This window comes from Cariama cristata, unplaced genomic scaffold, assembly GCF_000690535.1.
Source record: "Cariama cristata isolate BGI_N322 unplaced genomic scaffold, ASM69053v1 scaffold10137, whole genome shotgun sequence".
In the NCBI taxonomy this organism is placed as follows: domain Eukaryota; kingdom Metazoa; phylum Chordata; class Aves; order Cariamiformes; family Cariamidae; genus Cariama; species Cariama cristata.
Window position 1 is genome coordinate 14,838 of NW_009628341.1, and position 14,651 is coordinate 29,488.

Sequence of the window (14,651 nt, forward strand, 5' to 3'; positions counted from 1 at the left end):
GGTTGAAAGAGTAACTTGGAATCATTTTTCACCTTGCAATTTCTTAGTGAGTACATGCTCTTCTATTCTTGGTCTGTTGACTGTTGCCATTTCATGTAACCTGTATTTTTGTGTTCATAATGTTTCTGAATCATATAATGGAGCTGATGGACAGTTGGACTGTTGGCATTGCTCATTTTAAAAATGCAGTGTGTGGGAGGATAGTTTTAGGTAGTTTTTTCAACAAGTATATCAAGACCAGCTACTTATTTGGTATCTTCATAATGACAATAGAAAAGCAATTGATACTGATGCTTTTTCACTCCAGAGGTGGCAACTTTGCTATGTTGTTATAGTGTTCAGTGGCTGGGATGTATTTTCCTTTGCATAGTTGCTATTGTGTTTCATGTAACAAGGCAATTGCAGCAGAGAAGTAGATGATTGGAACTAAGATCCTGAATATTAATTCAGTGTTTCAAACCAGCACTGGAGGGCAATGTCCTCCTAGCTGATATAGAGTAAAAAATATCTTGGTTTTGTTGAGATTTTTATAATAAAACTTTTAAACAGAATTTAAAAACAAATCTTTATTATCTCAATGGCTGTCTAGTTCTCTGTTGCTTTGTGTATACAGCCAAGAAAAGCAGTTGCTCAGTTCTGTTGGGTTTGTGGTGTAGATCTCTCGATATAATCACATTTAGCTTTGCACAGGGCTATGTATGTAGCCACTGGATGGCTCCAAACACTTTGAACTGAGAGCTAAGAGACTAAAGTCTCAGTATTTCATTGCCTAACATGAGACCCAAGCTCAGTAGTGCAACCATCTTCAAAATACAATTTAAGAAATTTGTACAGGATTAAGACTTCCATGTAAGTCAGTGCAGCATAGTTCAGGTACATACAATAGCTCAGGCACCAGCAGGACAGAGTCTGACTTTGAGGGTGCAGACTGTGTGCACTGTGTACATGCCCTACACAGAAGTAGTGTAAGTCTCTCAGATCCCAGGGATTTACTAGAGGGTGGGTATTATTTCCTAGGAGCTTTTTTCCAAATGAGTGACTATGGCTGTTTGTTTTTAAAATGTTGTGGTTTCCTTAGGCAAGCACAGAGGATGGCTTTGTGTACTGTCTGGATGCTCGTTCTGATAAGCCACTGTTTACTCTGAAAGCTCACGATGAAGAGGTGTCAGGTAAATTGTGTGTGTATGTTGTGTTTGTCCCCAGTGGCGAGGTACATCTGGAAGCTGTCTTTAACCGACAGGACTGAGGTGGTAGTGGCTTTGCTTAACAAAAGAGTTGTGCTTACTAATCATGAGTAACTGGTACGTGAAGCAGACCTCTGCCAAGAAAGCATTGTAAGCAAAGTATTTTAGCCACAGTGAATTTTTCTGAGTGAATGTCATGAATAAGCGTGTCAAAACAGTTCTATTCACTTGGGACACACCGCCTGTGGTTTTTTGGGTGAGGAAGAACCAAAAACTGTGGCATCTGGTCCAGGATTATGAACGATAACGTTTACGTCCTGTATGCGTAATTATTCTATACTGCCATTTGCTCTGGAGATGATTTAGGCATGGCACATGGGAAGGTTTTCACACTGCCTCCTTTAGGCTACTTTAATTATCTGATCAGTGTAGGAGCTTCTAAAAAGCAATGTGAAGCACCTGATCGGGTGTCTAAAAGGAGATCATATGAATATACCCCATCGTCTTGGGTAGCAAAAGAGATGGTCTTTGGCAAATGAATGAAGAAAACTACCTGGGGCAGCCAGATTATGTGAAGTAAGAGGCAGAATGATAGCATCTTTGCACTGTTACTGTCTTGGATTGGGAAACAAAATAGGCCTACATGAAGTCAGTTTGGTGTCACTACAGGAGCAGTGGCAGCATGAAACTTCCATTAACATTTTGCTCCTTTCCGTGTTGGAACAGAGTTTAGTGTGAGGAGAATATTGGGTTTGTTCTTACGACTTCTCTTCAAAATGTATCCTCATCTCTGTGAAATAGCGATTGCCTGATGCTCACACTGCTGTGCTCTTAATTTTCCAGGGCTACAACTAAGCAGTCAGATCAAAGGGTGCCTTGTGACATCATCTGCTGACAAATACGTGAAAATTTGGGATATCCTGGGAGACAGACCAAGTTTAATCCATTCCAGGGATATGAAAATGGTAAATACTCATTTCTTGATTCCAAGAAGGTTTATATATAAGCTATGTCTGCTTATTCTTTTTTGTCTAGCTTGAATCTTGTTTTACCTAACATAACATCTTTTAGGAAAAAAACAAGATCACATCTGTGTATTCTGGGTAAATCATTCCCATTACAGTGCAGTATTCAATTCAACATGTAATTGGCAGACTGCTTCAAAGCCTCAGACCTGAGTACCAGATACAATGTTCTGAGTAGAACTAGAGGTGCTCCAACGTGTATCTGCCAAGTTCAAGATGTGATTTTTTTACTGTTTGCAATTAGCAGCTCTTGACTTTATTTTTGTGTCTTTTTACAAAATAAGTTTCAGGAAACTTAGAGAGCTTACATTTGTTAAAACTTGCTTGGTGAAAGTATTTTCAGATGACAAATTCATTTTAGGATCCTATTTAAAAAAAAAAAAATCATCCTCTTTCTTCATCCCACCCTCCCAGGGTGTTCTCTTCTGTGCAGCTTGCTGCCCGGACTTCCCGTTCGTTTTTGCCTTTGGAGGAGAGCGAGAAGGGCTGCGTGTTTGGGATATAAGCAAGATTTCTGCAGGTAACATTCTTGTTTCTTTGAATCTTGTGGTTCTCCGCTTGCCCCCAGGGTATATTTGTATATTCAGTAATGTATTGTGGCTCTGACAGAAACTGTAGGTTAGTATTTTTAAATACCTCAAGACTGCATATGTGTTCACGTTTTCAGCTTCAAAAAATGTGTTTTTTTTCTAACTTGGAGCACTGTGTTTGCCACATGATTTATTTTCTTGTAGCTGAAGTGTAACACCTGATTTCTTATAATACCTATATTTTACTTTTTTCTTAATGTTCCTGGTGTAATCAAGTATCACATTCTTGAGTACTTGTAGGAATAAAAGTGAGGACTGTTTTTGATCGATTGTTGTAGCTACATGTAACTAAATGGCATGAATTTTTAGAGAAGGCTTTTAAGAGCTTGGTGGAAACCAGAGAGACTAGAACCAGAAATAAATTATTTAAACTAATGTTTTGCTCTGCAAAACTCATCCATTTCACAGTACTTAGGCACAGGAATTATGTACAAGGAAACCTCTAGAGATGCTCTGGGGGAGAAATAACAGGACTTGTAATTGAAGTATCATATGTGGGAGATTGTTCTGACATGTAAGCGTCAACTCCCTGCGCGCGGGGTAAGGGGAAAAGCTTTGAAACTGCACCAGGTTAGGATTTCCATTCCATTCCATGATGCTCACCATGCCCTACCTCCTGTCTTGTCTCCGGGAGAGCAACATGTAAGCAATCCCCTATCTTGTGTTGCAGTGAATGAAGTTTTTGGAAACAGAGAGAGACTTGTTCTGGCTAGTGCCAGCTCTGTGGCTTGCAGCTCCACGGCCGGCAGTAGCAGCAACGATTTGGAGACAGCAATGGAATCGTGATGGACCAAACAGCAAAAAATCAAAGTAATTAATGGGACTACGACTAATGCGTATTCTGCAAGTCCCCCTGTTCGGTGGGAGTTCACAGAAAAGATTCTAGTGTCTTGCAATCTGCAAGCCTCTTCCTCTCAGACAAGGAAACATGGTGACGTGGTTAAGCTCTAAATCAGCAGTTCTAAGTTCCTGCCTCTATTATGGCTTTGAAAGATTAAATCACTTGCTTTTGCCTGAGATTATGATCCCTGAAAAGGGGCTAACTATGTGTAAAGTTGATATATAAAATGAAACAGTCACTAGAAAGGTGTTCTGCTGCTACCGCAAAGAAGGTAAATATCTTCTAAGGGCATAAGGAAAAATACTTCAGACAACAGCTGTGTAATAAACAAAAGCTGAATGAAATTAACAAGTGTAAATAGATAATTTATCCTTAATTTGAAGCTAGATTTAGATTTCTAATACAGATTTTAAAAGTTCTTCTGTGTAACTTTTTTAAATCTTAAGAGTTACTTCTTGGGCAGTAAGTTGGAGTCCTCGAGTAGACTCTTGAAATGTATTTGTAACACCTCGGATCACCAATATCAAACCAGAAATACCCCAGCCTTATCCCATCAAGATCAAGGGTTTCTTTTCCCTGCTTCCACAGCACCTGAACCTTATTGATGTTGCATTTGTACTAGATTTTTCTTTAAAGCTCCAAATGTAATATATATAAAGAGAATTTGAACTGAAATAAGGAGCTACTACTCAACAGAGGATGAGAGGCTGTCAGGACACAAAGCAAGGGCAGGGATCTCAGCTGGTCACCGTCACTGGTGAAAGCTGTCCATGTTACGTACTCACGTTCTTAACTCCTCCCGGGCATTTCTGCTTGAAACCTGAAGGCACAGATGAACATTTTGGGAATCAGCCTAACCACTGACTTAAACGCACCGTTTGTTACATCAGGAACCTAATCAAGGAATGTGACTCGAACACTTCCCTCACATTTAAAGTGAACACCCAAGTGCCTTACCCCAGGCCAGAAGTTAAAGGATAACTGCTATCCTCCTGTGAAGTGCTGCCCTCTCCACATGCTGGAAGGTGTCTGTTAAAGTGCTCCTGCTGGTGCAAAAATGCCCTGATAAGGGCAACTGGTATCAACACAGCTGTTGTGTCCGTGCCTGTTATCATTGACAAGATCTTACCACCGCTTGCCACTCTAGCTCCTTGTAAGTCACTCTGGTGAGGTAAAGCAGGTACGTTGTATCAGTACAAACTGCAGATGGGGAAAAGGCAGGGCTGTAGGTTTCCTTCCCAGCCCCTGAAGTGGCCGCTTCTAAATCCAATTCAGCTGTTTCCAGTTTGGTGACAGGTGCTTAGCATGGCTCTGCTGGAACCAAGAATATTTTGGATGTGTTGGGATTCCTGCTTCAATTCTTTCTCTGCCAAACAATAGTCATGTGGACAACAAATGAATATCTGCTTTTGTGATGCTTAAGAAGGTGAAACCACCTCTGTTCAAGTGCTCTCCACTGAAAAGCTGCAACTTTCATTTGAAATAAATGTTTTGCGTTAAGCTCTTTCAGGGCAGTAATTTCTGTTATCTCTACCTCTGGTATTTATTAATTGGCACTCTAGCTCTAGGAGTTGCTTTTTGTTTTAGGAAGACATTGCATAAAGCAAGGAATGCATCTTTCCCTCGACTAAACAAAATCCCTCAACCTGTCTTTCTGGAGCTTTTTATTCACATACCGATTTCAGAGGGGAAGCATTATGCATTTTCAGGTTTGAAGAACCCAGGCAGCTCTCTAAGTGTACGGGGAGAGGTACAGCTGAACTTAGGCCACTTAGGGCAAAAACTGGAGCCTCTTTCACAAGGGAACCTCCCACTACCTTGTCAGAGAACAGAGCTCAGCTGACTTCTTTTGCAGCAGGGCCAGAGGAGCTACACAGCAAATCTACAAGGTTTCAAGACTGGTTCTTAGCTGTGTCTGTTCATGGAGGTGCTCTTACCCATACCTTGTCCTAGGAAAGCTTAGGAGAGGTAGGTGCTGAAAAAGTGATGTTATTTCTCTTAGCATCATCATCAGAGCTAGGAACCTTTTTTTTTTTTCAGAATGTGTAAATATTTAAAAAAGAACATTAGAAAGAGCCACATTTTTAATTTTTTCAAAAGAAAACAACTGAATGAAATACATATTCATTCCATAAATAATATTAGCAGCAAACCCTCCCATCATTCTAGGTGGTAAAAGGTTTACAGCACAAGAAGTAACATATACTGTAAACACTGTCTGATCATCTGTAAGCCTCTTCCTTACTGAGTCTACATGGTCTTTACCTCTTTACCTGCTTACATGTTCTAGCGAAACAGAGTGAGAAGAGGCAATAACTGTTCTCCAAAAGCCAATGTTTCATTTTCTGTAGTGTAGTAATTGCTCTTTCTGCAAATGCTGATTTCACTGGCTTTTTTTTTTTTTAACCAAAGATTATTTTTTTTAAAGAAGGAAACCTGAGCATTGATAAGTCTTTGCTTTATGCCAAACCCCATCCTTCAGTTAAAAAGTATTAAAGAGCAAAATACATCAACTGCTACCACCATTTTTTGTTTGTTTTTCTTACTGTCATGGCTTTGGCAGTTAAGGACAGTTGGCTTACAGGTCACCACTGCACTCATTCAACTACATTTCTGGTTTGTGGCTCTTTACTCAAAGGGCTACACAGGGTGTATCACATATCCTGGCACGGGATGGATTAATCTGAGTGATTTGGAAAAGAAATATGCACAGTGCGTGTGAAAAGAATCTCCTTGTCTCACATTTCCTTCTTAGCAACTCTTCACTTGTACGTGCATGATCCATTCTCATTCAGTGTTCTGGCTACAGAGTTTATTAAGCGGTGGTAGTGTGGAGACCAAAACAGAAGGAAAACTCTTCATTTGACATATGCTGTTGACTGGGGAAACAAGAGGAGGGGTTTTTTTCCTTCCTTAGTTATAACATCCAAGAAAATTCCCCTCTCTCCTTTCTTCATTTGTGTCCAGAGAGGGCATCACCCGTTGAATAGACTCCATTGTTAATCCTACAGTCTTCAGTCCTCATAGAGTCTATTAATTCCTCCTCTGAATCCTCTTCCTCTTCCTCCTCTGGGGCAGACAGGCTGGATGTGGGGCCTTTACATATTTTTAGGTGGCGAGTGAGGTGATATTTGGTTAGATAAGCCTTGGAGCATTTTTCACAGACATAGTCCCTCTTTCCTTCATGTGAATTGAGATGCTTCTTCAGGTGATTTGTCCTCAGAAACAGCTTGTCACACTTGGGGCACTTGATCTGCCGTTCTCTACAAGACATGAAAAAGTTAGAGTTTGCTCCTGCGGCAAGGCAGCTGCTATGGTATTAAATAGTGGGATGGTGGTGACAGGAAGGGTGAAAGGGTCAGTCTTACTCCTAAATCTTACTTTCAATATACTTGAAGGAGAAGCAGAGGAGAAATAACAGCACTACTGCAGCACTACAGTGTTAATACCACTCAGTTTTCTCTCACACAGTAGGTATGCAAAGCCCCTCTTCTCTACTCTCCACTCCCCCCTGCAAATCATTGGCAAAAGTCAGGCTTTTTGGATTAACTGCTAGTTTGCAACCAACTGTTTTTCTTTCCTGATGATAAATTAAAGGAGAAAGAATTCTACATGGGGTTTGTTTATTTTTTTTGACTAAGACCAAACTGTATTTCAGCTTTATGTTTTGGTAAGGGCAGAGATGTTGCCATGGTGGAAAGGTTAGTCTCCCTGGAAAAAAAAGAACAGAAAAGAAAAAACCGCTGAGCATTAACAAACCTCAGTCTATAAATGCTAAGCAGAAGCTTACCAGACTGCAACAGTCAAATTCTGTAGATGACTGTGCAAAACACCTCCCAGCAATAGTGCTCCTGGCTCTGGCCGTAAGAACAAGCAGCAAAGCAAGCCTGCCTGTCTGCCTGCCTCTCTCTGGCTCACGCTAGCTGCACTGTGCTGTCTCCTAGGCAGCACGACAGAAGCAGCAGTCGATTCCAAGTGAGTACAAGAACCAGATGCTGAAAATGAAATAAGCAGAGGGACCAGCTCTGGGCAAGCAGCTTAAAGAGAGGGAGGAGCTTGGATTGGGAGTAACTGAACAGGATGGAGAGATTCTCGCAGCAAAAGGAAAGATCGGGCCTGACAGAGAGCTGAGGGGCTGGGAGAGACCTCGTAGGGATCTGGAGGAGGACCTGGAGCAGGGATCTGCCCTGACCATGGGCATCTCCCTGCAGGAGTAGCAGGAGACCAAATGCCTGAATGAGACCTGGGGGGAGGTGAGGGCTGGGAATGGCTGCACCCCACCCCTGGTGCAAACCCAGAGGGAGACTTCACTAACACGCTACTTGGTGAGAATAGCATTGAGGAGTTTATGATTTTCTGTGGGCATGTTGAGACATGGAAACAATTCTCTGGTGAGAACCAAATGTTAACCCCCCCTCTCTCTTCAAAATGATGACCACTCCAGAATGCTATTTCACAAGGCAAGGCGCACAGCTGGAATTTACTGTTGTCATTAAAATATTGCAAACACTAGAATAGAACAACTTCAGCCAGTAATAAGGAATTTGTCCAGATTGAGTTCTCTGTCATTTTAGAGGATGAACCTATATTCCGTAGGCCAAACTCTTTGCAAACTGGAGATTCTCTCTTGGGCTGTTCACCTTCATTATTTATTGGACTGGCCAGTCCAACAGATCCTGTGAGATCACTTACTGCGTGTGAGTCAGTACATGCTGCTTGAGGTCCTGCCTCCGCATAAATAGCTTTTCACAGTAATCGCACTTCAGATTCTTCTCCCCGGTGTGGATGACCATGTGCGATTCCAGATGAGCCTTCTGGGTGAACGATTTGTCGCAGAGGGTGCAGCGATAATTCTTCTGACCTAGGATTACATATGTAAACCCACAAATTGACAGTCAGTGTCCCAAGAAATACAGTAAGGAACAAGTCTGACCACTTCCAAAAAATAAAATTTTACCCTGAAGAAAGGTCGATTCTTTTTGAACAGCACCTGTTTCGTTCTGCAGTTCCTTCAGACTCAGCATAAAGGCCATTCTAGTTATAGTCTAGATTTTGCTATGCAAAAAACCCAGGCATCTGACATCATTTCATCATTCCCAAAGCTTTTCATCCCCATGCCCTTAGGCCAAAAACCCCACTTGATGCTACTGTTTCAAACCACTGAGCCCTTCATGTGATGCATGGTTCTGCACTTTGTCCATCTAAACACCATTGATTCCTCTCCCTGCAGTGCTTGTAGTCAGTCAGCCTCTCCTGTAAGACAGACTTTCTGCTTCTTTTCTACATCAGCTGTGCCTCCCTGTTCTGCATATCAAAACATCACCAGCAGACTTGTAAATTTTCTAGCAGATTCAGGCAAACATTTAACAAGATGAGGCTTATCCAAGATGAATTATTGAGTAAAAATAATGGTAGCTTCCTATTGAATAGTAACCATGGTAGCCATCTAGTTACTGTACATTAGTACATCCCCATCTCCGCTAATTTCCCCCAGGAACCGTATCTGATGCCTTACCGGAGCCCGACCACATTTGATGCACTGCATTGCCTTTGTCTAGAAAAAACAAGTTCTCTTATCTAACAAACACACATGTACAAAGCTCACTGGTTCTTTGGTAACTTCTATGTTTTATCCCATTTTTCGACTTATCTGTAATTCTTCCATTATACTTTGCCAGAAATAGTTCAAACCCCTGCACGTCACTGAATTCAGACTGAATACCACTTGAATCCCTATCCCACCGAGTATTCTGCAGTTGTGTATACCACATTTGTACTTGATCAGTTTATTAAAACGCCTCACTGCTGAGCCCACAGCTGCCTATGCTTGACTCAAGTACACTGAGCTCCCAGTTTTATACCTCTTCCAGCTTTGTGATTTGCATTCTGTGATTCCCAATAGCTATTTCAACCTTACTTAAAAAAAGAGGCAAAAATATCCACACTGTCTATTGCTGGCCTGTACTTGACCTTCACCCTCTATCCCCTATCCTCACTCTGTGTTAAATCCATCCCTTTTTGTATTTCCTGTCTTTTGCTATTTTGTTTTATTCTTTTAGCACTCATTCACTGATCTGCTGGCAATTGTCCCTTTATCCCCGAAGCCTCTAGTGATTTCAAATGCCCACAGAAGTCAACAGGATGTTCAGACTTAAGTTTTGGTGAGTGACAGAGCTGAGCCTTAGCCACATCAGCCTGACCCCACAGTCGCCAATTTCAGTCCTGTGCCATTTCCTTAAGGTGAAAAACAATTCAAGCAGGAAACGGGAAAGATCTCAGCCCCACATTTAAGTGGACAACTGTCCACATTACAAGCTCTCAAACCCAGCTGGCTTTTTCTCATCAGCAGAAGAGAACCCTTGTTTTATCATAGCTCTCAGCACTGGATCTGCTGTGTGGGAACAAAGGGTTTCTGTCTCCTAGACAAAGGCCAACACTTCTTCCCAATGGCAGTCAACTTCAACAACTCATCAAATGCTTTTAGACATGGCACAATCAGCCAGAACACAGGTCTACGTACTGTTCTATAGGCACCCACACCACTGAACCCAGCAGAGTCCTCTCCCATGCCAACCAGTGCTCTCAGGCAGCGTCTAGGCATTAATTGGGATCAGCACAGACTAGAGATCACTCCTACAGACAGGATGCTGCCATTCTTAGAAAGGTAGGTCGAGGGAGGTGACTGCCCTCCTCTGCTCTGCTCTTGTGGGACCACACCTGGAGTACTGCTTCCAGTTCTAGGGTCCCCAGTACAAGAAAGACATGGACCTGTTGGAGCAAGTCCAGAGGAGGCCATGCAAATGATCAGAGGGCTGGAGCACCTCTGCTATGAAGAAAGGCTGGAACAGTTGGAGTTGTTCAGCCTGGAGAAGAGAAGGCTCCGGGGAGATCTTAATGCAGCCTTTCAGCACTTAAAGGGAGCTTATAAAAAAGACAGAGAGACACTTTTTACCAAGGCCTGTAGTCAGAGGACAAGGGGCAACAGTTTTAAACTGAAAGAGGATAGATTTAGATTGGACATAAAGAAGAAATTTTTTTTACAATGAGGGTGGTGAGACACTGGCACAGGTTGCCCAGAGAAGTTGTGGATGCCCCACCGTTGGCAGTGTTCAAGGTCAGGCTGGATGGGGCTTTGAGTGACCTGATCTAGCGAAAGATGTCTCTGCCCGCAGCAGGGGGATTGGACTAGATGATTTTTAAAGGTCCCTTCCAACTGAAAACATTCTACAATTCTATGTTTCTAAGAGCTTAGATTTATGGACACAAGCTATGCCCTGCCAACTGGCCAAGGGATCAGAGAGGACAGGTCCTGCCCCAATGTTGTACTAGCACAGGCATCTCTGTAAAGTCCCTAACCCTTACCTGTGTGTATCTTGAGGTGTGTCCGTAAGTTGCTAGGATCACTGAAAGCTTTGCTACAGAAATCGCACTTGTGCGGCTTCATGCCCATGTGCCCCATGAAGTGGACGTGGAGCTTGGAAGGGGAGATGAAAGCCTGGGGGCACATGGAGCACTTCCACTTCCTTTCCTTGCCGTGGCCTGGCCCATGGCTGCTGCTGTGCCCCTGACTGGGGAGGTGGTTGTGAATATGGCTGCTCAAATGGGCCTTGAAGTCCGCATAGGAAGCGCATTCCTTTCCGCAGTGGCAGATGTGCACGTCCGGATGTTCAGGGACACCTTTGGGCACAAAAGCATCACTTTTAATGAGGCACAGCAAGGCCTAACAGAGCATGAGTGTGATCCATGTTAATGCTTGGTGGTAGCAAAGTCAGCTGCAGAGATTTTTCACCCCGGTTCCTTTCAGCTCCGGTGCTTGCTTTTCAGCTCTTTTAGGCAGGCCATTACAAATGTTTTGGGGCGCCAAACTTTGGACTAGTTTTGAGCACAGCTTCACCAAACCTAAATTATGACAACCAAAGGTGGGGGAGGATAGGAACATCTTCAGCTAGCAAAACTCCCTTCGCACCAGATGCATGAACAGAAGAAAACCAACCCTTTTTCTTTGAAACTGCCATCTTTTACTCCTCATCAGTAGAATTAAGACAGTGAAATGTTTCTTTTAAATGATGGTACTCCTGTCACCATGAAATGTAAAAGGAAACTATGACGTGCACCACTAGGAACTGAGAAGGAACACAACACAGTCCCAAGTCACAGTGCTCAGAGATGGCACTAAAAGGGAATTCAAGCTGAGTACTCCCGGCAAAGCCAACAAAGATGAGCGCTTACTTACCAAGCTGTCGTGCATAGTCCCGACTGTAATAAAAGAGAAGCTCATGTTCAGGTGGGATGTCCCGAGAGGTGCAAAAGTAAATTTTTCCATCGTGAGGATAAGCTACCAGATTCTGCTCTTCCCGGTTCCTATAGCAATAATGAGAGTTATGAAAAAAAGCCCTCCAGAAATAATGACTTTTTGAGACAAAAAAACAAAAAAAAAAAAACAAAAAAGGAAATTCCTATAAATAGGTAATGAGAGAACCTCAATGCTTGTCAGCGCATTATAAAAACTTCCATGTCTGTCACTTCTATCCTTCTTTATTAAAGTGAAGGAAAACTGGACCTTGAGAGCCAATCTGCTCCACCAAATGATACATTTTTCACACCACTGTGATATCTTGCTGAGAAAATTATTAATAGACATTGGAGTGGGCTGAGAGAAGAGAGTTCATGATGTCTTAAGAAACTACAAAAATATACATATTTTTCATAGTAACCCCCTTAAGAAATAGAGAACAGAACACGAGGGAGAAATAAATATCAGTAAAGTCTTAAAGCAATATTATCTTCCAAAATAACTCTTGAGAAGCATTTCCAAGATGTGATAATTCATCTTCTGAAGCTGTATCTTGCATATATTTGTTCCCAGTATCTGAAACCAGCAAAAGCTTTGCCCCACTGCAGTAGATCAGTCATTAACTTCTTGACTCCTGCATATGGGAGCAATGAGATGAACTGCAGGAGAAACCTACTTTGTGTCACAGAGCAATAGGAAAGGTTCAGCCTTCTCAGTGGACCATGTGTGGAGCAATACTGAAGCCGGTTTGGATAGTTTTCATCGCAGGCTCCAGAAAAACTGAAAAGGACAGCTCTTGCAAGCTGTAAGAGCTTGGAACTTGGCGAAAAGAACGCAGGGACACTTTGCTAATAAAGTATTAAAATCAAAAAGACAATCAATGTCATCTTCACAGATGTATCCAAAAGGAATGGGACAGAGGGAAGGCAATAACAAACTAATACACAGTAAGCTAATATGAAAAGAACCTGGTTTAAAGCTTTAGAATAAGGGAAACAAAGTATGTGGGCAGGTTTGGGGCTCTTTTACTACAGCATGCGTACTGGTTCCCCCATACTGGTACCCCCAGCACTCCACTGGGTGCTCTGTTTCATTCTCCCCACCAGTGCAAGATGCCTAGATAACTCCTGAAGATCCCTTGGTCCTGAGCTCATTACCTATCTGAGCAGTCAGCCCAGCAGCGCACATTCACCAGCACAGCCTCCTACAAGCCTGCAGCTCAGACTCCAAGCTACTTAGGACAGTACAGATGGTTCTCACCTGGCTTTGCGTACGAACATCATCCAGTTACATTCATTTTCATCAGCTGTAATGATGCAGAACTCCAGGACACCATTGTGATAGATCTATTAGGAAAAACACGTGCAGTCTTAGGACAAAACACAACAACAAATGCAGCGAAAGCCAGCTTCTTTCTTTAAGAGAGGATGTGTTTACCTAGAACACGCCAGGAGGTCTCCATTGCCACTGCCAAGACCACAGCCTTGCTCTTACTCCTTACTTTTCCCTTCCCACAGGAATCTTGACCTCCCTGCTACCCAGGAGGCAAGAAAAACTGTTTTATCAGCATCTTTCCCATACACCACCTTTAGCTCCCAACAGAAATGCATTTGGCTGCTTTTCTTACAAGCCAAGTCTTGTGAATAATAATATCTGGGCAAACACTACATGTTTTATTTATATAGATCAATTTTACTTTCTGAACATGAACTGATGTGAAAAACAAAGCTTTAAAGCAGCTTTGCTAAAGCAAATCATTCATCACCTGGGAGAATTTTCAATAAACAATGATACAAAACAAACAAACAAGTGCTGCCTAGTAATTCATATACAACCTCTGCTGCAACTCCACACAAATACTGGAAACCACATACAGCCCTTTAAAAGAAAAGGCATTAACGAAGTTTGTTGTACTTCAGGACTGATAACCAGTATACAGCTCTGCTATGTGATATTAAGTATTAAACAATCAAACTGAATTAATTTTGATTTTTGGCAAGGATGATGATATTAAAGCTGCAGTGTCATGTGGTGGCTTTCACCAGATAAAGGCATGCCTGCAGACTCTGTGAGTCGTAACATCCACTGACCTTCCAGATGTGACTAGCTGCTTTGTCTGTCCAGTCAGCCACCTCCAGAGAATGGCTCTGCTGCCCGATCAAAGGTCCAAAACAAGTCCTTACAGGAATGGTTTCTCGTGTCCACACACCTATCAGTAGAAGACCAAAATCTGCAGAAATCAATTATTTAAACAACTAATCATGCATAACAAAGAGGTGGGAGGTTTATGAGATAACACTCCAGGGGTAATATCTAGGCAAAAGATCATCAAAGCTTCTACTTCACATGTAAAACACACCTAAGGCAGAGACAAGAACCACCACCACCACATGACACTATTGGGAGCCGCTTTGTTTTAATTACAAATATTTATTTTGTTGTCAAAAGCAAGTACTTTACTTTTTAGTAAGCTATAAAACTAAGATCCTAGCCACTTGTACCAATTAAAGTTTTCATGGCACTTTCTGCAGAAGCAGAAAATACTAGTTTCAGTAACTACATTTCGCCTACCTAATCCCCAGGAATTTCCAGAATTGTTGCTGGGCATTGTTAAGCAGCTTCTGCATTTCTCCCCAGAGGCAGCTGTATTTCTGTCATGGGCAGAGGGATTCCTGCGTGTATATTATTTATTATTAAACATTTTTTTATATATATATA

At 42.2% G+C, this 14,651-nt stretch overlaps 2 protein-coding genes across 2 annotated transcripts in view; one reads left to right on the top strand and one right to left on the bottom strand.

Annotated features, from left to right (window-relative positions):
* Positions 1-3,801, top strand: part of PWP1 (PWP1 homolog (S. cerevisiae)) — a 16,292-nt gene extending 12,491 nt beyond the window's left edge. Inside the window, exons 9-13 of the mRNA XM_009704772.1 lie at positions 1-46; positions 1,079-1,169; positions 2,028-2,149; positions 2,624-2,729; positions 3,470-3,801. The exon at positions 1-46 is cut by the window's left edge and continues 96 nt beyond it. Coding sequence (XP_009703074.1) covers positions 1-46; positions 1,079-1,169; positions 2,028-2,149; positions 2,624-2,729; positions 3,470-3,585 — 481 coding nt within the window. The 3' untranslated portion in view covers positions 3,586-3,801. The remainder of the gene's footprint in view (positions 47-1,078; positions 1,170-2,027; positions 2,150-2,623; positions 2,730-3,469) is intronic.
* A 2,543-nt stretch (positions 3,802-6,344) lies between these two features.
* PRDM4 (PR domain containing 4) lies at positions 6,345-14,163 on the bottom strand (the record flags this gene model as incomplete). Its single annotated transcript, XM_009704773.1, has 6 exons — positions 6,345-6,903; positions 8,333-8,501; positions 11,003-11,317; positions 11,874-12,001; positions 13,194-13,279; positions 14,024-14,163. Coding segments are annotated over 6 exons (1,148 nt in total), but the record flags the coding sequence as incomplete, so codon positions are not given.
* Positions 14,164-14,651: the final 488 nt, after the last annotated feature.